This window comes from Drosophila grimshawi, unplaced genomic scaffold (genome assembly GCF_018153295.1).
Source record: "Drosophila grimshawi isolate 15287-2541.00 unplaced genomic scaffold, ASM1815329v1 contig_848, whole genome shotgun sequence".
In the NCBI taxonomy this organism is placed as follows: Eukaryota; Metazoa; Arthropoda; class Insecta; order Diptera; family Drosophilidae; genus Drosophila; species Drosophila grimshawi.
Genome location: NW_025063692.1, coordinates 14,568,173 through 14,594,646, shown reverse-complemented (window position 1 = coordinate 14,594,646; position 26,474 = coordinate 14,568,173). Strand labels below are relative to the sequence as shown.

Below are 26,474 nucleotides of genomic sequence, written 5' to 3'. Positions count from 1 at the left end.
ATCATACAGTATAGCAGTATCTCTTAAGACTCACATGCTCACTATATTGAAGGAATTGAAGGGTCATTGACGGTATCGATGAGTCATTGACGGTATCGATGTTCGCAAAACGGAGGGACTTATCTTATCACTATGATAAAAACTTGGTCTGAGCATGGTATAGTTCTTATAGTCTCCGAGATCCGTTTGTTCATGCAGACGGACAGCCTGCCGACAGCGTCGACTCTTGATGCTGATCAAGTATATACATATATTTTGTTCTTTTAATTTGGGCAACTTCATTAGCAATTGTGAAAAATGCTGTAGTTCATCTGCAAGATGATCTATATAATCAAAGAACATATTTACTTATCGACTTTGGGTATAGTTTATAGATTGCAATAAAATTGCAGCCCACTGTGCCCCCTGCCTGGACAACTCCAAGTGTAGCAGTTACTATTACCAGTAATCGTTGCTGTAACTGTTAGTGTAACTGGCAGCACTGCGCTTCCTGGCACACGTTCTTGTGCTCTTGGCGATTGTTACTATTAGTGGGGTGGGGGTTTGGTTAGGGGTCACTTGTTCATTGTCATAAGTGCCGTTTACATTCAATCTAAACACTCACCGCCTGCCTGCCTGCCTGGGTTGGACTGCTGGGATCGGGAATTGGCGGTCAGGGGTCAAGGGTTGAGCCAAAAACCGGGGGGTATTGCTGCTGGATTAGCTCCTCGAACGAACGGATGCGGTGACTAGAGTTCAATCGATTTCTATCTGGCAGAGCATAAATCGTTTTGCCACATGCACCACAGCGATCTGCTGCTCGCTATGACTACACTCAAAGAAATTGGAAAAGTGCTTCAAAAATTAAGTAGAATTGTTTGACTATAATGAATTTTGCATATTATAAATCAAATTTTTAACAAATATCAAAAAAAAAAGCCTTATCATGTATCATAGTCTTTATCTTGACTTTAATTAGAGTACTTTCTATTTTCAAGCCACACATTTCTACAATATTTAAATTTAGCTCTCAAAAAGGCAGAAAAATAAAACTATTTTGAAAATGTACTTTTTGAGTGTACTACTCCTACTACAGCTAGTATTGCTACTGTCGTCCCTCTGGCACTTGCGTTTGGTTTTTGGGAGCTGAGGCCGTAGCAACATAAGTATAAATTTCAGCAGCCAGCGGCAATGACTTCTGGACCTGCTGCTCGTACCCGTTTTCCCTATATTCCACAATGCGCGCTATGTTTGTATTGTGCCCACGAGCGACTGACAGCGTTATTTACTGCTACTAATTTCGTAGCATGAGCCACACCATGCTGCTGACCCGTACATATGAGCACCGAGCACAGGACACAGAGCACCGGGCTCCGAGTACGCGGGGCATGATTTCACATGGTCGAGATTTGCATATTTTGATGATACATAGCCAAGCGGGAGAGACTAGGCAGCTGGGAGACTGGGCAGCTGTGTAAGAAGTGGGTGAGTTGGGGTTGGGTTGGGAATGGGGATGGGGATGGGCGGAGTATTGTTGCCTCCTTGGCACTCGGAAATTTATGCAAAGCCGTAACCAAAAATCGCGCCAAAATTCAAAACGCGCGGTTTTGTGTCTGCATATTTTAATTTCCTCTTTTGTGCCGCTGCCTGGTCGCATCCTGCAACTGCTGCCGTTAACATCCGGCTTCCGAATGACCTGCAGGTAGTGTCAGACCGAGTACGGCCTCTTTGGCGCTGTCCCGTCTCGTTCTATCCTGGACAACGGCCGTGAGATGCCTTGTCGAACGATTGTTTGTTGATTCCTTTTCACCTTTGCATTATTTTTCCTACAGTTTTCGTGCTACCAATTTGCTGACGAATGGCATCAGCGGCACTACAACTCTCTCCTTCCCTTTTGTCCGACCACAATTGCGTTCAATGACTCTATAATAAAATTCAGCAGACCTCCCATTCAAGTTGCCAAAAATTGTAAGTTTTATTTTTCATATTACTTCACCCGAATGTACAAAAATGCAAAAAACAAATACAACGTGTTGTTGACACACTTAATTGATTTTTTGTTCATCCGTAATCCCCGAATATGTTAAAGTAATTATAACCGATTGCTCAAAGCTTTCTCAAGAAAATGGGTAAATTATTAATATTACTTTAATGTACGGTACAGTGTTTTAGTCAAGTACCCTGAGATAATGCTGCTTTAGATTCTGCAAGCTAGCTCACACTGATTTATAAACTGAAGAAGGTGAGAAACTAAAAATATCCTGATTAGTCTATTCTAGTCTAGTCTATTAATAAACCTAATTTGGCGGTGGCCGCATCACGGCTTGTCTTCATTTTATTTTTATTTTTATTTTTTTTGCTAGCATAAACATATCGATCTAAGACAATAAATATAAGTGCATTAGAGTGTCGACTAGCGCATCGTTTTCAGTTTTATGTTTCGTGTTTCGATTTGATTTTGTGGTGTTTTTCCGTTGCGAAATTGGAAATGCAGTGTTTTTTTTTGATTTGTTTTTTTTTGTTTTTGTTTTTTTTGTTTTGTTTTTTTTTTTTTTGTTTTTTTGTCCATCGCATTTTGTCTGTTGCCGGCACAACGTTTGTAATCCGATTCCTGGTTGGAAGGGGAATGGAAGTGAAGAAAGATTGAAATTGGTGAAAAGTAAAGTTTGCGGCAGCAAGCAACGCGTGTATCCGTGTGTGAGTCTGAAACGTCATCATCACAATCAGTCGCATTCGAATCTGTTGAATCAGTATCGGTTGATTCAGTTGAATCAGGCGCTGGCCGCATTCGGGTTTTGTGTTTGTCCATGAAATTGAAAACGGCAGCTGTCGCGGCCTGAAATTAAAAGATGGTTTCAAAATCAATAAGCAACTCGAATTGCAAATTGGCCGATGGACGGCTATCGAACTGCGGTCAATGCCAGCGAACCCACAAATATTGGGGCCACAAGAGCAATGCCGAAAACTAAATACCAAAAGCCGACAAATCTGTTAAAGCCCGGGGTGCTAACCCAGGGACCACCGACACAAGACCTTTTACTTGAGCAAAATTATTACTTTTTGCTATCGTTGTTGTTGTTTTTGTTGTTGTTGCTGTTGTTGTTGTCGTGTGCCTATTAATCCCGTCGTGTTTCTGCGGCTTGCCGGCTGCCAGGAGGCAGCAGGATATCCGGCATTTATTTCGTTACAGCAGCAAGCTTTTATGTTTTTTTTTTTCCTGGTGATAAGATGCGTCCAGCTGCTGGTGGCAACATACGGCAGCAAATTCAAATGGGAAATGAAAGAGATTTTTATCGCCTGACGACGACGACGAGCAAATCATAAACTAGGCCAACACGGAAATCCATTTTATCATCTTATTATATTTATATTTATTTTATATATATATACATACATATACATGTACATATACATATACCTTTTTGGGTGCCAGAATATGCTGTTTGCCGAATACCTAAAAAACAAAGTTAATTCACTGTGCCATAATGACTGTTCTGAGTTCAACAATTGCTGGACGGCGTCAAATGAGATCATTTCTAAACATTTTCTAGTATGCTGAAACAATAGTTTTGGTTTTTAATTATGGCAGATTTTGAGTCAAAGGACCGTCGTAAAACAGATAAATTAATCGAAATTTAATTCGTATTAAACTTCATATTTGAGATTCATACGAAATCTATTGATGTAATGTAAGGTTTCGAAGGTCCTATCTATAAATAATTGGCTCTGTTGCTTAGGATAATAATAACATATATGGAACCATACTTACAGTTGTATTTAGTATTTTTTTAAGCTTTAAACTCATTAAGTTTGAGACATCTCATCATCTCTATTATCTTCCAATTTATAGATAAGTCTGTATCGGTTTTAATTGCCTTATCGCAAATCCGTTGCCAGGCAACGGCATCATTTAATGCATGTCCTAGAAATCCGTACTTTTCACAATGTTCCTCTAGCGTTAGAGTTGGGTTATGTATACGATTCAATAATGGAGAACACATGTTAACAATTCGAATTTGTATATATTTAGCGGCTTCTTTTCGCCTTTTCCGACTAGTTCGTTTTTTCCTTATCACATCTTGGGGTAGATGCGGTTCAATCAACTTGGATATATCTCGAATTTTCGGTATGACGCAACCATATATCGCAGTATCGCCCAATGCTTGCAATCCAATGAGAGAGCCATAAATCGTTGTCAAGGATGACTTCTCGAGTCCACTTTTGTACACACTACAATCAAATAATCGATTAAATACAGTACAGCCAAAAGATACTTAATGTAACACACTTCATAAGTCTCGGGACCATACGATTGGTACTGTTTGCGAATTTATTTATAAGCTGACCCATAATTTCACATGCGTATTCGCGAAGCTGCCAATGATATTTATCTTTAGCTGTTGATAACTTGTTTGCGACCTGACAGGTGACCACCGCTGGTATTAAGAGATGTAGCTGCGATAGCGAATAATTATGAACACATACTCGTTTATGCATACCAGCGAATTTCAACTTACAAAGGGTTGGATCCTCAAGTTGGCATTGCAGTGCAAAATTGCTACCATTTGCATTAGATATGACAGCAGGGTCAAATTTTTTAGCACCACATTCAGATTGACTGCATCGGCAATAAACCGACACAGCTCTGGTAGAATACGACAAATTGATGCGTCCTCGCGCAGGACTTTCAGTGCATTTCGCCGTGCCGTGTCGTTGGGGCCCGTACATGATTCTGTGATGTGTATGAAGAATTGGTGTTGTTCCTTCTTTAAGTGATGCCCCATGACTGACTTAAAACGTACTTCATCGGGATTAAAAAGAAGATTTGATAAATTTGGTCTTAACATCTTTGCAGGTTTTTCTCCATTGTCTGCTTCGTATTTCGAAAATAATTTTTCTAATTTCTTCAGAGCTATTGCTTTAAGTTCATCTGGTTCTGTGTCGTTGCTGTTATCTGTAAGACTGTCCCCAATTGAGCACAGAAGATGGAAACCGATTTTAAACTTCCTTCTTAAAGTCAAAAGATGTTTTGCTTTTATAATTGTATTTGATTTGAATTTCTTATATTTCTTTGTTAAATTCTTAAGGTCTCTTAATTTTTTCATTTTTGATATTTGCTCGCATATTAAATGCTTAACTGGTTTTGATTTCTTCTTATTCCTTGTCTCCGTCTTCCGCTTTGGCTCCTTTTTCCCGCGAGAATCCACAGAAGATCGCAGAAGATCGAAACTAGTTTCATTCTTCCTAGTTAGTTCCTTTGGTTGTTCCTGATCAATTGGGGACATTTCTGATTCGGATTTCTTAAATTTCTTTCTTAAATTTCCAAGATCGCTTGTTTCCGTAACTTCTCTCAGGTCTTCGTCATTCAAGGCAAAGTTTGAGTATTGCTTTCGCTTTCGTATTTGGCTCTGGTCTTGCATTGGTCGTGTTTGCTTGTAGTGAGTTTCAAACCGCTCGGCCATTTCGTGTAGAAAACTTAGACCAATTCGAAACCTCTTCGTTGAAGCTTTACGATCTTTCCTTTTTTGTCGCATTTTAGATTTTTGCTCAGTTGAAGACATTTTTTGTTCACAGTATTTGAATTTCTTTGCTAAATTTGTGTGATCTCCAGATTTTGGCAGCTTTGATGATTCATCGTCAAGTAAAGGCATGTTTGGGTAACGCCTCTTCTTTTTCTCCCTCTTTCGCCTTAGTCGTCTTTGTTTTTTGGCTTCCTCCAAGTTCGAAAGATCCAGAAGAAATTCCATTTTTTTGATTAAAGAATTTGAAGGATTTTCTGATGCGTTGCCAACAGATTTGTCTGTCATATGCATTTGTTCACCTTGCTTTTGCTGCTTATCCTTAGGCCAGTTGACCTTTACCAGCGAGGGACACACAACAGTTTGATGTTGCTCTAAAGCATAAATAATGTGCTTCTTCTGAACTGTGGCAGAACGCGACCATTTGGCACCCTTGACGGCATCCTCTATAATATTGCTAAACTTTTCCCGCACACACTGTCCGATTTTTTTAACCATATCTTTACTCAACGTTTGTGTTATGGTTTGCTGGGCGATGGCCTGCAAGGATTTTTCTGAAATCGTTGGTTTATAAGTCTCTTTTACAATCTCCCACATTTTAAACGTCCAGTTTATATTTTTCTTTAATTTGCAAATAAAGAAACGTATTTATGAAGCACCAAGTACGAATGACTTGTCAAAATGTACAATCATTTATCGGTATACCTTAATCACATTACACAACACTAAAAGCTAGCGATGGAAGTTGAAAATACTTCACGTGATAAATCGTGATCAATTATTCTTTTTTATTTATATTATAAAATATTATTATTTTTCAATATTACTGCAGAATGTTAATTTTTGAATATTTTTCCAGTGGTTTTCTTTAGCTGGAAATACCACAAGCGTTAATCACATGGCGTTCTCACTAATATCTATTATCTGTAAATCAGCAGATATATATTTGTGAATTATCTTGCTCCTTAGCGAATGCACAATCTGTTCTTGGCCTTAATTTTGTTTGTATTTAACAAAAACTTAACAAAAAAATTATCGTGAAGCTTACAAAATCAATCTTAAATACAGCTCGCCTTGAAAACTACAAAACTTTTCTAATTTTTAGACATACAGAACAAATTTAGAAACGCTTTTCTATTTTTGGAAAATAAATTTCTTAACAATAGAAAATATTTCTAAAAAGTAGAAAGGCAATCTCCTATATTTAGAAAAAATTCTATCTAAAAATCTGGAAATTTAATAATTCGAAATCGAACAATTCTAATGTTTAATAATAATATAAGTAAACAAAAAGCTAATGTTGGAGTTCAGTGTGTAGGCATACAAAAAAAACACGCTGTGAATGAGATGCAGTTTTCTTTTTTAGAAAAATTTCAGAACATATTTGCTGCAATTAAGAAAGGAAAAACCCGGCTTTTTTTGAAAGACGACGACACAACCATACATACTTACTTTCTGAATAATACGATGTCTAAAAAATCAGTGTAATTTTTATTTTGAATGCAATCTTTCCTGATCCTGATGTCAGCAGCTCCCAATGCCGATTAAAGCGTATTGGCAATAGTTTGAAGCAAAGAGAAACAAGGCAACTTTACACCATGCACTTAGTTGTTAATTTCCAATTACACTTAATGTGTAGGTTTAAAGCTTAGTAGAATGAGTAGAAAGTATTGTGTGTTATTTGTATTCGAGTATTTCTCTCTTTTTGTTCTCTACGATATGTGGGGCGGTTTCCTCAGAGCTGGGCGTTGTGCTGTCCTTGTTTAGTAGGCGTGAGGGAAATTAGTTTTCTTATTGTTTTTCCTTTTTTCTTCTTGTTTTTGGTTGATGACCTACTTTTTGGGTATTGTCATTAAAACACTGCTGCCCGGCATTTGCGGTGCCTGAATCTCAAATCTGTGGCAGAGTGAGGAAGTTTCCAGAAATGAGCAGGTAATTCTTATGGCGTTGCCGGTAATTTCCTTGGGGTGTGAGGATTAACGTTAGGGGGGTGTGAATAAATAAGACATTGTTATTGTAATTATTTGTATATGCTTATACATACATATATATTTATATTTGTTTGCTTTTCGTATATAATTTGGTTCAAACCTTTTTACACATGTATATAAGTATATAGCACTATATGAATTTAACGAATAACGAACGTAAAGCGATTCTGTTTTTATCTCAAGATTTACAATTCCCATATATGTAAAAACAAATTTTTTTTTATTAATTATTAGTCTACTCTCCGGGTGTTGTTGTGATTAACTTAAAACGTTTAACATACAAAGCATTTCATCTGTTCTTTTTTTTAGACAACAAATTATATTTCGACATTTAAAGCTTGAAACTTATTTAACGATTCAATGTTGGAAGATAGGCGTTTCTCCAAGATCTTATTCAAATTTACAAATTTGCTTTAAAAAAAAATTGGATTTTTATGTATGCTATTTTTCATTTTAAACGAACAAATTGCCCAACTATGTATTAATTTGCCATATATAATAATTAAGTACAGTTGTGCATGCTAGTTTTATACAATCATTTTGTTTTTTTTACTATATTATAATGTATTGTTTTCTTATTTTTTTTACTACAGATTAAGCACTTTACCTTACTTATTGATTAGCGCTTGCATCGCAATTTTGTAGGTTGAGAATTGTTCCTCACATGTGAAAATGTTGACAGCATTTTTTCTTTCCTGGCCTTACATATTGTTTGATTATTTAAATGTATATCGCAATGATCAAGACCAAGCTAGTGGGAATCGAATGTTTGGGACATCTGCTTGTTAAGGATCGAAAAAATGAGAAATGAAAAACATGAATCATGTGTGGACTAAAAAACAGTTAGTTCCAATTGACAAGGGCATCAGCAGCAGCAGTTGGAGCAGCTAATCACCAGCCAGGTTCACGAAACATATGTGGCCAACAAATATGTATGAACAATAGAATATATGTATGAAACAGCGGCAACAAACGGATTTGCTCTTATTAAACAATTTAAGCGAATTCCCCGCTGACAAATTCGCTTGTCTGTAGCGAGAATTATGTGTGTGTATAGTCAAATACAAACACATGCAATTAAAGCTAAATGAAGCCGAGTGTCCAGACGAAAGTCCGTTCAGTTGAGGTGGCTCACTCGATTGTGGCCATAAACCGCATGCCCCCTGTCCATGCGTCATGTGCAGCAAATATTTGATTTGACAATCAAGAGTAAATAGAACAATTTGGCACATCGACGCTGATGGCGACGATGGCGATGGCGATGGCGACTGCGTCTGCGATGCAACTGTGGTGCATCATTCGGTTGGTGGCGGTGGTGTCAAATGCTTGTCAGACATACGGCGACAGCCATTTGCACCATTTGCATTGGCGGTAAAGTGTGAAATGAAAACACAGCGGCAACCGAAACGCGTTACAAAATGTTAATTTGTAGCAGCAGCGTTAACCGCCGAAACGTCAGCGGCAACTGCGGCAGCGATACAACGGTAGGTGGCATGTGGCATGTGGCATATGGGATGCGGCTGTTGCCAAATGGCAGGTGGCAGATAGCTTACACCGCAAGGTTGAGCTTTGTACTGTACAGAAATTAATGCATACAGCCAGGTTGATGTCTGCTGATGAACATTACGATATCCTGGACACAGTTCTAGAGATGACCTTGCTGCAGCCTCTAGTCCAGTGTTGAGACAGTGCAAAAATAAACAAGCCATTCTGAATATTAGTTTGTTAACAAATAATCATCAATAATTTAAGTCATTTATGTGCGACCTAAATTTCTAATATATATATATATATATATATATATATATATAGTTTCATTTAATTTTCAGAGCCGCGTGGGCGAGGCAAAAAAATCCTCTTAGACTTAAGTTAAAGCAGAACAGATTGTTTTAAGAAGGTATTCAAATAATGTAATTGACACAGTTACTTTTCAAATATGTTCCGCCATTTCCCTCAGAATGCAAGTACAGCCTTTTGACTTGACGTTTGGACTAATAAAAGAAAACTCTAAATATAATAATAAAATTATTAATAATAATGTGCCGAAAATTGAGTACCCTTACAGAAATGCCATATTATGTAAATGAATTCGAATGGCTGACAAGCTGCATTTGGAAACAGAGAAGCAGAGTTCATTGTGCTGCTGTTAATAAATGGTTGCGAAGTTGCTTGCTTCAATCTTAATAATATGTAATAAAAACATTTATGTTGACTTGCTACATAATGAAGCATCGCACAATTTCAATATACCTTTTATGTTTTCGTTGAGTTTGCGATAACAATGACAACAGCAACCTGTGCTGCTGTCTATTTTCAGCAGCAACAGCAACAGCAACAGCAACGGCAACGGCAACATTTGCAATCAGTCGTTGGCTAATATACGACAATAACAACAAAAACAAGAACAACAATGTCGAGGGCAACCAACAACCGCTAACACCAACCGAGCAGCAACCAAATGACCAATGAGCCAGCCACAACTCCGCACATACCGCTGCAGAGAAGCAGAGTAACACATGCACATCACACACACACACACACACACACACACACACACACACATACGCACACAGGCATACATCGTGGACTCATTTGGTATGCTGTCAGTGGGGAGCTTGTCGCATGTTGTTGTTATTGTTGTTGTTGTTGTTGTTGTTGCTGCTGGTTGTGCTGCCGTCTCTGGTCAATGTTGATGCTGATAAGTAGCAAAACATGAGGTCGCCTGTAATTATGCGAGTGTTGCAAGTTAATTGCAATTGTGTGCAACTGACGGTAGCGAGATTAATTAAATTCATCCATGCACGGGCACATCGCAACCAGGGCAGCCAGCACAGCAGCAGAACTATATGCTATATTGCTGTGTGTGTGTGTGTGTGTGTAAATATACCGTCACTCAATGACTGGAGAGTCAATCTGCTTATTTGCCTATGCAGTACACCCAAACACAAACGTGCACACACACACACACACACACACACACGCACACACACACAGATTGTTAATGTTTACTAATTTCATGCATGTCAGTTTTTTTTTATTACTTTTTTTTAATTTTTTTTATTATTTTTGGATAAGCCATTAGCCTGAGTGCAGGCACTGCCTCACCCATTGCAGCCCGCCAGCTAGTCAGGCAGCGAGCCAGCGAGCCAGCGAGTCTGTGTGTAATGTATCGTGCTTTTGTATTAGTTAAGTGATTTATTGTAGTAAAATTGTCATTATTAAAAGTTAATGATGTCATAATTAAGTATGTCGTTGCTGCTGCTGCTGCTGTTGCTGCTGCTGTGCTATGCATTTTATTGTAATATGATTTAGATGCTGACCACGACACTGTACGCTTAAGGGGCGTGTCACACCCACAGTCGCATTTGACCAGAAAATTTATGAACTGCACCAAAATATGTTAAATTCAATTCAACTCAATTTACATAATTTAATTAATATTTGCATTGTATGCAGATCGTTGCGAAGGGGTGGGTGAAATGCAGGAGCCAAGTGACAATTGGATAAAGGACCTCAATAGACAAACAGAGAGCTTAAGCTGCAACGGAAACGTGCAGGACACAAGATGTGTGTGTGTTTTTACAGACATACATCTATGAAAATAAGCCTCTTGTACAAGTTTACGTAAACACATTTACACATACACATTCGTATCTTTGTATTGTATTTTTTGGTAGTTACTTTGTAACCAGACTGACATTAATTGCAGCACAAAGACAGCAGTTAGCAAAACTAAATTCAAGTCTTAAAAATGCGTGTTTATTCTTAAAATGAAAACTTCAATTCTTATTATTCAACATTTTGCTTAGTGAGGGAAAGCAAATAAACATTCTCCTCAGAAAGAAAGTAAATCTGACAAATCTGACAATCTGGCGAAGATCTGGTAGAACAGCACAGACTCTAGACTACAGGGAATTTAATATACCATAAACAATTTTAAGTCGTTTGCGTAAATAAAATAATTTCATAAATTAATATTAGCACATATCTGCGAGTCTTGAATAGCAACCAAAATTACTTGTTGTTTGCCATTAAACAGATGAGAGCCTGTTAAAACTGATGCTTGACATTCTCAAAGATTTAATGCTTTACAGGCATTTAATCCCTTAAGCGTTGTATTAAAATGTTACTAAATTAATCAACTTAAATACTCGACTCAATTAACCAAAGTCTGCCTCAACACATATAAATTGCTGGTGCCTTGACTTTTAGCTTGCATTCCAACATCATTAAGCTATGATATAAATGAAGTAGATCTGATTACTGGGTATCCCAAGTCGAGTGCTTTAACAACAGACACTGACACGTTAAAGTGTCGCTTGCTGCAAGCAATATCAAAGGATAGCAACTATTGTGTGCTATTTAAATAAATGTAAAAAGTAAATGTAATAAATGTGCACGAATTTGTCATGTCTGTCGAATTGGCCTTAACGGGTGTCATCTGCCTTGATCGATGGACAACTGTTATCATTTGCCCGGACCCCGCCCTCGGCACGCCTGAATATAGCATGATGCGATAACCTCGCCTGAATATTAAAAGTAACGCAAGTCAAAACGAAATACGCAAATGCCAAATTTGAAATAGTAAAAGTATTTCAGTATTTCAGTTTGGAGGCGAGACCGAGGTGTAAGTTACGCCACAATACAATGAATAATATTTTTTGAACATTTTTTCTGTTCCTTTTTTTTCCTTTATGTTATGCGAACGGCATATGTTATGCGGCAGATACTTCTCGGTTATATCTACATTGAGAAAAATATATGGCTTCCAATAAAAAAGTTTTAAATATAGAAATGTGTGCAATACTAAATCGTAAATTTCAAGGTAACCTTTATAATTTTATTTAAGTATTATTACTAAAAACTTAAAATAAGAAGTAATGCTCTGGTTTTCTATAGTTTTTTCTCGAGTTTTTTCTGAATGTAGGCACATAGTTCATTTATTGTATTGCACAAAATTTGTGCTGGCCATAAATGCAATATCCTGACGTTTAGTTTAGTTTTGCTAGTTGAGCAAATAAATAACAAATAACTGAAAAGGCACACAGAACACATTCTCCGCATAGGATAAAGTGTCAAGTCAATAATGTCAATTGATAGGGATGGGACTGGTCAGTCAGTTGAGTGGTATTTAGGCTACAAAACCCAACACTGTCATGTGTACAGTTGCCGCAAATCAGTAGTACACGCCGCTTGTCCGTTAGTATTTCACGTCGTAAAGTATTTGGTCAGCGGCTGCTGACATTTGATTGATTGGAAGTCGGCCAACACGGCTATTTGCTGGTATTAAACAGATTGCTGCTGTCGATCAGGGTATAAAAATAATGTACATGCAATTTGCATGCTGGAAGAACACATTAATTCTATTTAAAATGTATTAATTTGAGTCATTATTTTTTTAAAGTGAAATCCCTTGCGCTGCGTTAAAATGTTGCCAACTACATATGTATAAAGGCTTGGCCTACCAAAACAAAAAAATATTAAACTAAAAAAATGTGAAAAAAGTGATTTAAAAAAATGTCAGCCTGCGATATGAACGCAAATATTTATAGAAATTATTATGTGATTTGGCGAAAGTAGCACTGCCCTTAGCCCCCCATCAATGATAATAAAAATTTGTTTTGGTTTGGAGGCTATTTTTCAAACCATATCCCCAGCGTCGCGTCGCTACGTAATAATTTCCCTTTTGGTCATAAAAGTTTATATTTCAGACTGCACTATTTAAACGTGATTTTAAATAACCACAACAGATTTTGTGGTTTCATGTTGCATTTTATATTCGATAAGCGGGACGACCAGGATGCAAGGGAACATGAGGCCGCAGCGCTGACAAGGACAGTATCAGCTCAGTGATAAGGTGAGGGATTTGGGGGTGGTTGATGTAGCATGGGCGGAGGAGAGTTGATGTCGCTGCTGTGGTCAAATTCATTTTAAATGCGAAATGCACGCGTCTGCGGCATATGCACACAAATATTAAACATTGTATTGAATTAAATTTGTTGCAAATACAATTTTTAAAATATTCTACAAACACCTAAAATACTCAACTAGATAGCGAAACTGAAAAAAAAAAAGATTTGGAATCTTTTTTTTAAACAGTTAGAGACTAGTTGAGGCAAAAAGTATCTAGAAGAATATTCTAGTTTTATATGATGTATTACTTCATATGACATTTGTAAGGGTTTACAATTTTCGGCACTTCAATCGATCTTTATTTATTTAATTTTAAACAAATTATAATATAATCAAATTTGTTTCTTGATTTATAGCGAGCTTGGAAATTCTTGACTTGCATGTTAGAAAAATGTATTTTATTTATTGTGTTGCCAGTAACTTAAGAAAGAGCTGCTGTTAAAAAAAAACAAACTAAAAAAGAATAGATTGTAGCTTAATGTCTAAAGGACTGAAAATGACAGCTATTATTAAATATTAACGTTATTACTTTAATATCTTATGCAATGCTTTGGTTCCAGATCGAAACTATTAGACGCACAGCTCGCTACGCTTTCTTTTCCATTTGAGTAAGTAATCAAGTTAATTCGATTTACTCCATACAAATTGTAATTGGTACGTATATGAGTATGTTGACCATATACATATGTATGTGTATATATATATATATATATGTTTATAAATACAGTATATAGCACGGGTGGGTCTTGCATAATGCGTTTACTATATAAGTAACATTCACTAGTTGACATATCTTCCGTTGTCGATAATTAGTAATAGATATTTAATTAATGCTACATTTAAATATTTAACTATTTTTTTTATCTTATTATTGTTACGACAATCTCACGGTGTCACGTATATTATACACTATACGTTTCGCTTCTTTTTTTTTTGTAATTTTTATAATTATTATTTTTTGATTAATATTACTATTTGTCGTTATCTTACATACACATTATGCATACGCCATGTTATAATTTTTTAAGAACTACGCAAAAAAAAAAAAAAAAAACCTCTACATTTACACAGGCTTTTTAGGCTTAAAAAAAAGATATTCACATTAACTTCTAATTAATATTTAGAGGGCTCTTTTTTATATATTAGTGTGTATATTGTATGTACTATATATGTATGTATTGTTTTTTAAATGCCATTTGGCCATGCTGTGCCGGGTTTTCTTTCTTTCATTTCGTCTCTCCTACTCTCCTACTCTCTAACTGTCATTGTCTTCGTCTTGCTGTGACTCTGTCGCTCTTTTTCTATATATAACTGTATATATGTATAGTGGAAGCTCCTGTTGCACGCCACACGCTACTTACGTCTTACGTTTTAAGTTTTATACGGCTCGTTCTGGCATCGACTTCTAGTTTTGTTTCCAACTCGTTGCTGCATGTGTGGGAATAAAACGAGAGAACATTGAGTCAAGTGTCGTTAGGCTCATCAAATCGATAGGATCTATATCGATAATGTGTCTGGGAGCCAGCAAATAATCGATTTGTGTACATATGTATGTAAAACAACCAATTATATGGCTGATTATGATTCGCTTGGTTTCTACTAACCTTTGTAGTAGACCTCGCGGTACATGGTGGGGCAAGCGGCCTTGCCGTTCGTTTTAGTTGTCTTGAAGTCAATGTTGGTGCGAATGGGTCGATGCAGCAGCGGCTGTGGTGGACGATAGTTGTTGCCCAGGGGTGCCTTTGGATGGTCAGGACTGCCCTGCATAAGGCGTCGCAGTGCGTGCAACTGAAAACAACAAAATAGACACAGATGAAAAATTTAATGTAATTCCTGAAATGCAAACAGCCATCTTAATGCTACATTATGTCTCTTCAATTTGATGTCTTACCAGATATCTATGGAACTTAACTACGCAAACTGCAATTAAAAGCACTTTATCCAGTTTTAGTTCACATACCCATTTGAAATGGAAACAGAATCTTAGTAGGGCTCCTGAATACTGCTAATTTTATTTTATTTAATTTTCTATTTATTTTAATATCGTAAGCCATTTTAATACAAAGTGCAACATCGAAATACAGGGTATATCGCAATCAGTCAAGCAGCCTCAACTGAGTGGATGCATGATTCAAAAGATACGCGCAATATAAAAATGTAATAAAAAATAAGTCAACAACTTTCACACTCAGAGAGGGGTTTGGAGAAATTAGGTGTAGGGGCTGACATAAAGGAGAATCTTAACAATAATCGGAATGGGGGAAACGTCGAAAGCGACGAGTCAATACCACTTAATCTACACAATCTGTTTATCAATTGACTTCCGTCAAAAGCGGTTTCAATGACGCGACGGTCGGAGCAGGCAGCGCCCACCCACAGTTTCGTCTTTTCGTCCTTGCGTCTGTTCGTCCTGGCGTTGTCCGTTCAAGTGGAAATTAAGTTATGTGTGGAGCCCACCCAGCTGGAAGCGTGTCGAGGGAGTTAACTAAAAGAGTGCAAAGTGTCGACCCAAAGTGGGTAGACAGCATTGAGTAGCTGTTGGCCCGCAGCATACATACACACAAACACACAAACATACATACAAAGCGGGTATATCAGACTGCATTCATATAAATGTAGTGTAAGCTGTAGTTGTAAGTTCCGTCTCAGAAGTACTTCCCGCAACATTCATTTTCCAACAAGAAGTAGTTGCAAAATCATTGATGGCACTAATTCCCCTTTATAAACGAACAAACTGGGTATTAATTGCAGTAATTTAAGCAATTTAAGGGCAATTTAAGTTACTAGCTCTTCGTAAAGATACAGCCAAATTGTAAATTTATCATTAATTTTAATCTAAGCCGCGTTTCATACGTTGAAATCAACTAATGAAAAGGATTCCTAGGGTTTTTTAGAAAACTCGCTCTTCCGGCGACCAGCCGCACGCGATGGCAACTGAATTATCAATAAATTGATTAATTTTTAACTAATACTTGACTTGAATGTGTCCCTCAGCATGCATTATTCAACTGGATATTCATTTGAATAGGCACTTTGGTGCCTAGAAATATTTGCGACACCAATAAAAGGCTTACAAAATATATAATATCAAAATAGCAACTTCCTCCATTCCTCTGCAATCGGTTGGCCCGTGACTCGAATATTCGATTCGATATTCAATCAATCTGTCAGTCAATCAGTTTTAGACGTGTACATGTGTACATGTGTGTGCAGATGTATATAGATGCAACTGTCGCTAATGTGGCAAATAAAGCTAGAGGCAACTACTCAATTACCGCGTCCAAGAGAAAATGTTAAAACGTTAATTGCAATTTCAGTTTCGCACACAACATGCTCTTTCTCTCTCTCTCACTCTCTCACTCACTCTCTCTCTCTCTCACTCACTCTCTCTCTCTCTCTCACTCTCTCTCTCTATCTCTCTGTTTCGATAGCTATTTTTTCGCAGCGCATCGCACACTTGGTAGTGTTACTTTAATTTGGTAAATTATGTTTTGTTCGCAAGGTGCAGTCGCGTAGCCGTGCAGCACTAAATTACATTGCTGTTGCACTGTCTGGCAATGCCTTCTCCTCATCCTCACTCCTTTAGCTATCTTCATTCCTGATCCGCGGGTGCTACTGCTGCTACTGCTGCTGCTGCTGCTGCTGCTGCTGCTGTCTGGGAGCTGCCGGGCTGCCACAAGTTGTAACCATGGGCTCTCATGGGTGCCATTGCGCTTGTTGAAGTTTTTATGAGTCTGACTGGGCTGCTGGCTGTTCTCTTCTGTTCTGTTCTGTTCTGTGCTGCTCTGCTCTGCTCTGCTCTGCTCTGCTCAGTTCAGTTCTTGTCGCACCTTCCTCCACCCTTTTGACTCCTGCTGCTGTTTGTAGATGCACCCGGCACTCACCGTTTACTTTGTTTACACGTACGCCACCGGCTTTATTTTAGACCCAGTCATCCCCACACGTTGCCCCCTCTTGCTTGATGGCCGTGCATGTTGGCGTCTTTATTACAGCGCTGCACTTAATAAACATTTGCGTTACATTTTGTATGCTGTCTTTTTTGTTTGCTCACAGAAACAGGCAAGCAAAAAAGTGGTCATCGCTTTATTTCATTTATGGTTGCTGCCACTTTGTTGCTGCCACGTTGTTTCTGTTGTTATTGTCAGTCTTATAGCTCGAGAGGATACTTAATTTAAAACTTAAATGAAATTAGCTAATAAAACAAACAACATCACACCAGACCCGACCTACTCACTAATTAGCAAACATTATGTAGCCATCTCTTAAATTGGTTACTCGAGGGACAACCAAAAAAAGGGGGGACAATTCTGAATTTGAGAAATTAAAATGAACTATGTTTTAAATTTCAAGCATCAGCAATTCTTCTTAGATGTTGAAGCGTGTGTTTCTCTACGGACTAGTCTTGAAACTTTATAGGACTCATGTGTATTTATGGGATTTGTTTCGACCAATAACCTGTTCAAATTTTAACTAAATAATGATTTTTACCTCTAGACGAATACTGAATTTGAATTTGGTCAACTTACCTGTTGCTTTGTTATATAGATGGGCTTGTTGAGAACCACCCAGGTGACGGTCTCGTGGCAGGCCGGAGCCGTTGTCGAGCCATCGTATGTCATGTAGTGATCCGTATCGGGCATTAGTCCGCGTATGGAGAGTCGCTTCACGAACACCTCATCGCCCCCATAACGAATGCGGTCCAGCTGATCAGTGAGCATTCTCAGTTCCGGATTGGAGAGATCGCCCAGCTACAAAATATTTAATACTGGCTGCTGCTGCTTGTATTAAAGTTTATGAGAAGCTTACCTGTAATAATATGGAGACTCCAACAATGCCCTGAGCACGATTCAGAGCGTCTGAGAAATTTGCATATAGCTGTGAATTATAGCCGAAAATTTGTATCTGCGAGAAAGAAGCAGAGAGAAAGAGAGAGATAGAGAATAAGAAAGAGATAGAGAGAGAAAGAGAGAGCGAGGACATGAGTAAGTAAGGCTTATAAGAAACCTACATGTAGATACATACATAGATGCATGTATAAATGGCTTAGTGCGATGGTATCCTATACACAAGTTACTCTGTATTCTATTTGTTTTTGTGGCCAACTTTATTGTTGCTCAATTTAAGCCGAAATGCATACAAAGAGCCGACAACGTGTACGCCTTGTTTGCACAGCAGGCAAGGCAGCCACCCTTTGTTTCTAGCCGGAACAGGACCAAGTCCTTGTGGTGGGGGAGCAGGTGGGTCGCAAAAGTGACAACCGTAGTTGGATGAGAGGTGAAAACTCGCCTTGTTTCACATAAATTGCAACAAAATAATCGCAACAATAAACAAAATGCAGACAAATACGATTGCATGCTGCACACACAGATACACACACGCACACACACACACACACCAAGCCAACACCGGATCAGGCGCCTGAATAAAAAAATATTATTCCTTAGCCCACATTGAGGGGAAGTGGACGTGTTGACCAACTATTTAAGGCAGGGTAACGCATTTCACACACACTCCACACTCGAGATCGAAACTGGGTTTTGCATTTTTTGCCAAAAAACCAAAAAATTGGTGACTGCAAAATTATTCGAATATTTTCCAAACTGTCTTCAGAACGTGTTCATTTGCATAGCATTGGTATTTGTATTAGTATGTAGTATCAGAAAATCTGTATATTCTGATTTAGCATTTTTATACTTATTATGGATATTTGAGATTGAATATGCGATATGTTTTGAAACTGCTTTCGTATTTTTTTTTGCATCGTAAAGTGAAAGGAGGACAATAATAAAAATTATCTATTAAGCATATACAATTCTAGATTTCCCGTCTAGAAAGTACACTGCGACGACTTTAATTCCATATCACATTTGGTAAATAATATTACCTTCCAAAAATGAGTTGGTGGCAAGTAGATTTTCAGTAATGTTGACCAAATAGAGAATATACCCACTTTGCTTGAGTGCAGGGTATACGAGAATGTCAAATAGTACTAAAAAATAATGCATTAGATTTTAGAAGTATATGCTTCATTTTTTAATGTGTGCCCAGAAAGGCAAATAGAAATTAAATTAAATTAAAATTTCCCAACTTGTATGCTGAGCTCCCACAAAGAAGCGCATGCAAATAGAGAAGACGACGCAGCAACCGTAAATGCAAATGAAATTTTGACGAGCAAATTGCAAAACAAATTGTCTGAGTATGAGTATATAACACAGACTTCTGTAGCTTGCAAATTGCCAGTGCCAGTGTAAGTTTTGAAATGAATTATTTATCCAATTCACACATTCGCAGCCTGGATTGCGATTGAAGGCATTAAATGCGCACAGCAATTTGCTAAACAGAACTCATATTCCGATTTTCAACGAGATAGAAGAAACATCGCCACAATTTCGCTTCTTTTTTTTTTTTTAATAATATAAAATGATAATATGCTCTGCTTCAGATAGTTTAACACAAGTAAATGGAAGCTATAAGAAGAAGAGAGTTATGTTGTTGATGGTAGGTGCTAGTCAAATTGAAACATTAAGAACCCCAAACATTACTCCGATGTTTCGCTGTCCCTGCTCCAGAAGCATTGTGTGCGTAAAAAATTATGCAATATTTACCACAAACTCAAATGTTATATTTTCGTTTCATTAAACAGCAAAGCGTGCGGCTGTGGCAAATAAACACGGATAGCAGTAGCAAGTACCAGCAAATGGCTGGACAAGAGGATAGTCCAACCAATCCTCCCCCTCAAACCCTAACCCCTAACCCCTAACATCTAACCCCTAACCGGCGGTCACGAGGACCAGTCTCACTTCGAATCCCAGTTTGTTTACCAGTTTGTTTGTGAACAGAAGGCCTTACACACAGCAGGCTTTCGGCATGCTTCTTACCACACCGCACACTCGCACACACACAAATAAACATACATAAATACTTATATACGCACACAGTTACAGGCAAACACACACAATCAGATACACAGAGACAGAGGCAGGCGCAGAGAAAAGGCAACTTAATCAGATCAATTACACATGTTTTCACTGCATGGATTGCAGGCTGGGTCTGGTCTAGTCTGGTCTGCTTTGGTCTGATTTGTTTTTCTCTGCTTTATTCTGGCCTAGCCTACCCTGGCCTGGCCAAAGCAATGGCCAATAACCAGAGCAGCGGATCCAGCTGCAAGCTGTGCCTTGGCTTAGGCCAATCGGTTGGTACCCTGGACCGCCTCAAAAACAGTGGTTGCCAATATTGAATTCAAAATGAAATCAAACATTCCAAAGAGCTTTAAGCGCATGTTCTCAGTATGCAAATAAATATATTAATAGAATGTAATCTGCATATGCAGTTTAGGGAATTGATTGAGATAAATTTTGAATTATATCGTTAATATATAATGTCTATATTATTATTATCACATACTTAACTTTTATGGGACTTACTATTCATTAGTGATACGTGTCATAAATAATAAGTTTAAGCTTATTAAGCACTGGAAAGGAAAAATAATAATTGAAAATAAAAATACATCCATTTATTCATATCATAGAATACTAGTCGTCAAAAAAAAGTTTGCTTTTTGGCTTATATATATTATTTAATTCACACAAAACAAATTATTTAAAATGTACAATATTGAAAAAAATAAATTCAACTTGTCGGCCTCTCGTGAGTAAATAAGTATTTAAAGTTTCAGCGAGTCTGTCCACAACCACTGTATATAACCAGACAAATGCTAAACCATCTTTTGGGGGGTTGGTTGGTTATTTAAGCTGGTTTTAGCTTGGCTTTCGTGTTGCGTTGACCGGACACGCTCTTGGTATGCAAGACGGGTCGGTTGGGCTAGGCATGAAAACATGGCCTCATGTCAACACTTTGCCAACTAGCCATGAATCCAGCCCCTAGCCCCTCCCTCCCTCTCTCTCTCTCTCTCTATGTGTGTGTGTGTTAGCGTTAGAGGCTTGTCAGTCAGTTTTCTAGACAAATGAAGCAAATTAGCCTAACAACGCACATGGGGACATTGTGTCCCCAACACATACACAAATTCAGTCAGTGCAGTGCTAGACTTGTCAGATGCCACCGGACATAGTCTGTGCGTGTGGTGTGTGTGTGTATGTGTGTGTATGTATGTGTATATGTGCGCTGAAGTACTGATGGCGCAAGCACTTGCTGCTAATTATGCGCTTCACAAACAGGAAGCACAATTGCGAGCAATAACAGCAACATCAAGAGTTAAGGCAGCAGCAAAATAGCAAATGTTCCTTTTTGCTGTCGTTTTAAAATGCGCTCATATGAAAAGATGAGCAGCTCAGAGATCTTAAATTGCCTGGCTGGCATTTTTAATGGACGTGTTGACTTCCCTTATACGGTAATTAAAGTGCTGCTGCTTAAAGCACTGCCGCTCAACGTGGTCAACTTGTTCAGAGTATTGATCAAGTTCGGCAAGTATTTGAATTCCAGCATTAACAGTAAATATGCACATTTTCTTGTATTTACGAATTAATGTAATAATTGTAAGGCTCGCAAGCTTGAACAGAATGTATGAATTTATGCACATAACTATGAAAACGTTGCTGCATCATGAAGGTCAATTTTCCAATCGAATTTTCATGCCAATGCGCGTGGAAAATGCTTAATTTTGGACTCTATACAAAAATTATTAAAGCCGATGAAAATTGCGCTGAACAACCACTTTAAATTTGGTCGGCAAATCAAACATAAATTTACAACACGACCTCATTACCAGCAAATATTTAGCATGCTAGTGTGTGTGTGTGTGTGTGTGTGTGTGTCTGTGTGTGTGTAGAAGTGGAGAGCACAGATACAGATACATTTGGATATTTAAGTACCTCATGGTTAGCGCGTAAATTAATGGCTAAGCCGTCGGTCACGTCGGTCGTTTTGGGCTGTGAACGTTGCCACGTTGCAAAAGGATGAAGCTGCAGATGGATGGAGACCGCAGCAACCGGCGAGCGATGGAAAGAGGGAAAGGGGGATGCGAACGTGAACATCGAGTCCATTAAGCAGCAGGCAAGAGTAAACGCCTAAACGACTAAAACGGGGAAACAGTAGACTGTAGATGGCACAGAAGGCAAAGAGGCAACGAGGCAATGAGGCAAGGAGGCAAACAGGCAAGGAGGCAAGGCAGGCACAGGATGCACGGTGAAGAGGTGCGTCGAGTGTGTCAAGTGATTAAATTTTAGCCACAAGACAAGTGCTAAATTACCGCAACGAACACAAATAAAGCAAATCAAATAACAAACAAAAACAACCAACTTGTTTGCATAATGCCAAACGCGAAATAGAAATAGAAACAACTCCTGGCCACTCCCACTACAGGTGGGTAGGCTGTGGTATCAATTGACAACGGCGCACAAACTGAATAGCCGGACATGTCTGATGTAATCTTGTGCGGATTTTCGTTGGATTAATTAAAATTGCCAATTACGAATTCATTAAAACAGCTAGCAATTTGGCCGTGTTCGCAAAATAGCTGATTGTCCCAATCGACACATGATTAATTTGTGGAAGCGACTAGAAACATTTGGACGAAGCCACTTAAAGCTTGTAAGCATCACTTCAAGTGGACAACGACTTCAATTAACTTCATCTCAATGTTCCATGATGTAATATTTTAAATGTATATTTTGTATGTTATTTCAAATCGTAGCAACATAAGCTGATATAATTATGGAATTATAATTAATAAAGATTGTTATTTGTTCGCTTATGTCTTACACAAAAACATTTTATGTTGCTTTGTATTTGCTTTGCTTATGCAAAGAAGAAGGTATATTTATACACCAAATACAAACCTTTTACCGATCTATAATCCCATTTACTGAATGAAACATAACATGTATTTGAATCTGGAAGACTATCAGCTTAATATGCAGATTTAAGAGCTGAAATTTAAAAAGTTCTCTGACTAATAATTAAATTTAGTAAATATTTCACAAAAAATTAAGTATTCGACAGATCGTTTTTCACATTGATTTATATAAAAATATTGCTTTGGATATTCGAACTTATAAAAACCTGCACATTGTTATTCGATTATTGGGCCACTACAAAAATCCAATACTTGTAAATTTTCTGACAAGTTGATTAAGTAAAATAAATGCACAGAAATTGTGAATTTAGTATACAAAATACGAAAGTAAGCTGAGAACTAGAATGGATTAGAGGGTAACTGCACGTCGAGCACTATTATTAGCTTACACACAGATATGTAGCATTTGTTTTTATTACCTCCCTACAATTTTGTGAATATTCACAACAAGTTTGGCAAACTATTCCATTGTACCGAATTGTAATATGAGTTAATTACCATTGGCGTTTACTAATTAGACAAATAAGCTGCATATGCAGCGACTTACAAATTGGCAACAGCTGCACATTATGGGCACAAGAGCTTGACCGGGCCAGCTTGTGAAAATACACAAGAAGCAGAAGCAGAAGCAGAAGAAGGAGAAGAAGTAGAAGTAGGAGGAGCAGAAGCAAAGAATAAGGAGCAGGGCGACAATGACTGAGAGAAATTTGCTGCCATTTGTTGACATGCCGGCATGGAACTGTTCGCTTCACACTGGTCCTGGCAGCCATTGTCTGTTATGGGCTGGGCAGTAAAATCAATGATGATCATTTAACACAAAGGGAAGCAGAGCAGAGCAGAGCAACTAAGAGGACCATCAGTGCCAGCTGCTTGAACACATGTCTGAGAGCTGAATCTGAATCTGAATCTGCAAATGGCTCGTCAAATTAGCAGGCCACGGAATGCGACTCAAAATGGCACAGCATTTTAATTTTCAACCGTTCCTGTTGCTGTTGTTGTTGCTGTTGTTGTTGATGTTGTTGTTGATGTTGTTGTTGATGTTATTGTTGTTGTTGTTGTTGTTGTTTACCCTTCATCTTTCGCCTCGGCTCGCGTATTTACATATTTTTAATAAGCTGCTTGCAAATCAACTGAGCGAAACAAATGCCTGTGTGTGTGTGTGTGTGTGTGTGTGCTTGTGCGTGTATATCCCTGAACTTGACATCAAAAATAAAAGAGGGGCCAAATCATATTTGCCAAACAACAAGCAATGAGAATACGAGGCTGCCTCCAGGCCAAGCAGGCAGCCAGAAAAAGCTCATATGTGCATACACTGTGCCCAAGCTAAATAAATCAGACATCCCAGACACGACCAGTGGGAGTGGCAGAACTGGGGCACAAAACAGGAGCAGGAGCAGGAGCAGCAGCAGGAGCTGGAGCAACAGCACAAACCGATGTGGCTGACAAGCCGAACAGGCAAGGTGTCTGAGTTCATGTCTGCATGTTGGATGTGAGTGAAAGTTCCCGTTGCCATTGCCCTTACCGATGCCTGCGCCCGTTGCCTGCGCCACATGACACCAGAATATGCCCCTGATGCTGAAAAAACAATGTAAAAGTAATACAATAAAATATTTGTAGGCATTTCCACAGCGCGGCGAAATCAACAAACGCACATCACTTATCGGCCGAGAATTTGGTATAATGTACAATTCGTCCTTAGAAAAATATAAATCATAAATGTGCATGTACAGATAGTTTCTTGTTTCCAGATCAAATATATATAATATATGGCATACTACTATATAAGAGATGTGTGAATGATTTTTAAATGGTATGCAGCACAAGGACAAACTTGAAGTTACTCCGTATTGTTGAAACTCACAAGGGATCCGTCCTTCTGCCCCCTGATGATGATAATATTGAGGCAGCCGGGCAAAAGCGCACTTTGCCACTGAGTACCTTAAGACTTGGTATGTTGAGACTACAGCGACAAATCGGCATTAGGCAAGTACGTTAACTGCTGATCAAATACACTTCCGCTCGTTTATCTGTGTAAATATTTGAGCAGTCGAGCTAACAAGTTACAGTACAAGTATGTATAACAATGGCTCCAGCCAAATGTAGCAGAATCAGAAGGAAATAAAGACGAAAGTCGAGGCGACAACAAATTCGAAAACTTGACATACGCCTGACTCCATCCAGCCCCCAACCATGGCCATAAATCCAGATTGCCGGCTCCAGCTTCAGCTCTTCCTTCTGCTGACACACACAATTGAATTGCTGAAGAGGGGCGCACAATCTGATGGGCGACACATTCCCAAAAATAGGCGCAAAAAATGTTGGGTGTGTCCCCAAGCATTTCAGACGTCAAAGTGTCGAATTCTAAATGTAGGCTCACTAAATGCACCTCAAAGCAAACTACTACAATAATTTAAATGGACAAGCAAGCATCCGCTTCATTATCAACTCACCTCCGCTGGGAATGCGTAGCCCTCGACGCTGTGCTCGGAGCCAAATTGATCGTTCAGTCCGTAGTGGATGTGTATCTCATGGAAACGATACCGATAAGATAGGGGACCACCAGATATATTCACTGGCGTCTGCATGCCATCGTAATTGGCCACCGTATCATTGCCGGCTGTGAAGATAACACTGTGACCCGTATTGCTTATGATGCCGCTTATCTGTCGAGTAAATACTGTAACTTAATATTCTGTATGTGAAAATTGGGATTTGCGTAAGAAAATAACCCAAGGACTATAAAAACATAATAATACAAAATACTTTTAAGGCCTACTCATAATAATCAAATTACCCTGTGTTTGTCAATATGCATGGGACGCAAATTGGGATCAAATAGCAAACGTTGCGGCTCCAGATTGACCGGCGACTGTCGACGTCCCTTGTTGCAGAGTGACCATTCCGGATTGATGAGACCCCAAAAAGCGGGACCTGCAAACAATAATTTCAATTATCAAACACAAAATTAATTGCTGTCGAAATATTTCCTCACAAAATGCGAAAGGAATGGAATGGGATTGATAAGCCAATAATAAATTAATGGCAATAATTCACAAAACGCTACAAGAATTCAGCATTGTTTAGGTCTTTGGGATATTTAATGTATCAACAAAAAAAAACCCAAAGCAATGTAAATAAGCCACCTTCAAAAATCTGCTTACAATTATTCGAAACCGAAATATAATACATATGAGTCAGGCAGAATTTAGCATCTCAACACAATTTGATTCTGGATTCTGGATTCCAGATTTTAGTTGA

At 38.3% G+C, this 26,474-nt stretch overlaps 2 protein-coding genes across 2 annotated transcripts in view; both read right to left on the bottom strand.

Annotated features, from left to right (window-relative positions):
• Nucleotides 1–2,532: 2,532 nt before the first annotated feature.
• LOC6565084 (transcription initiation factor TFIID subunit 6) lies at nucleotides 2,533–4,958 on the bottom strand. The gene is made up of 4 exons (XM_001991877.3): nucleotides 4,497–4,958; nucleotides 4,268–4,434; nucleotides 3,749–4,209; nucleotides 2,533–2,815 (listed from the first exon to the last, which is right to left on the bottom strand). The coding sequence occupies exons 1-3, from the start codon at nucleotides 4,824–4,826 to the stop codon at nucleotides 3,768–3,770; spliced, it is 939 nt and encodes a 312-aa protein (XP_001991913.2). The 5' UTR covers nucleotides 4,827–4,958; the 3' UTR covers nucleotides 2,533–2,815; nucleotides 3,749–3,767.
• Nucleotides 4,959–14,563: 9,605 nt separating this feature from the next.
• Nucleotides 14,564–26,474, bottom strand: part of LOC6565085 (carbonic anhydrase-related protein 10) — a 34,686-nt gene continuing 22,775 nt past the window's right edge. The window contains exons 3-8 of the mRNA XM_001991878.2: nucleotides 26,011–26,147; nucleotides 25,667–25,879; nucleotides 18,209–18,304; nucleotides 17,929–18,150; nucleotides 15,007–15,190; nucleotides 14,564–14,830 (exon numbers count right to left, since the gene is read on the bottom strand). Of these exons, the coding sequence (XP_001991914.1) occupies nucleotides 14,808–14,830; nucleotides 15,007–15,190; nucleotides 17,929–18,150; nucleotides 18,209–18,304; nucleotides 25,667–25,879; nucleotides 26,011–26,147 (875 nt within the window). The 3' untranslated portion in view covers nucleotides 14,564–14,807. The remainder of the gene's footprint in view (nucleotides 14,831–15,006; nucleotides 15,191–17,928; nucleotides 18,151–18,208; nucleotides 18,305–25,666; nucleotides 25,880–26,010; nucleotides 26,148–26,474) is intronic.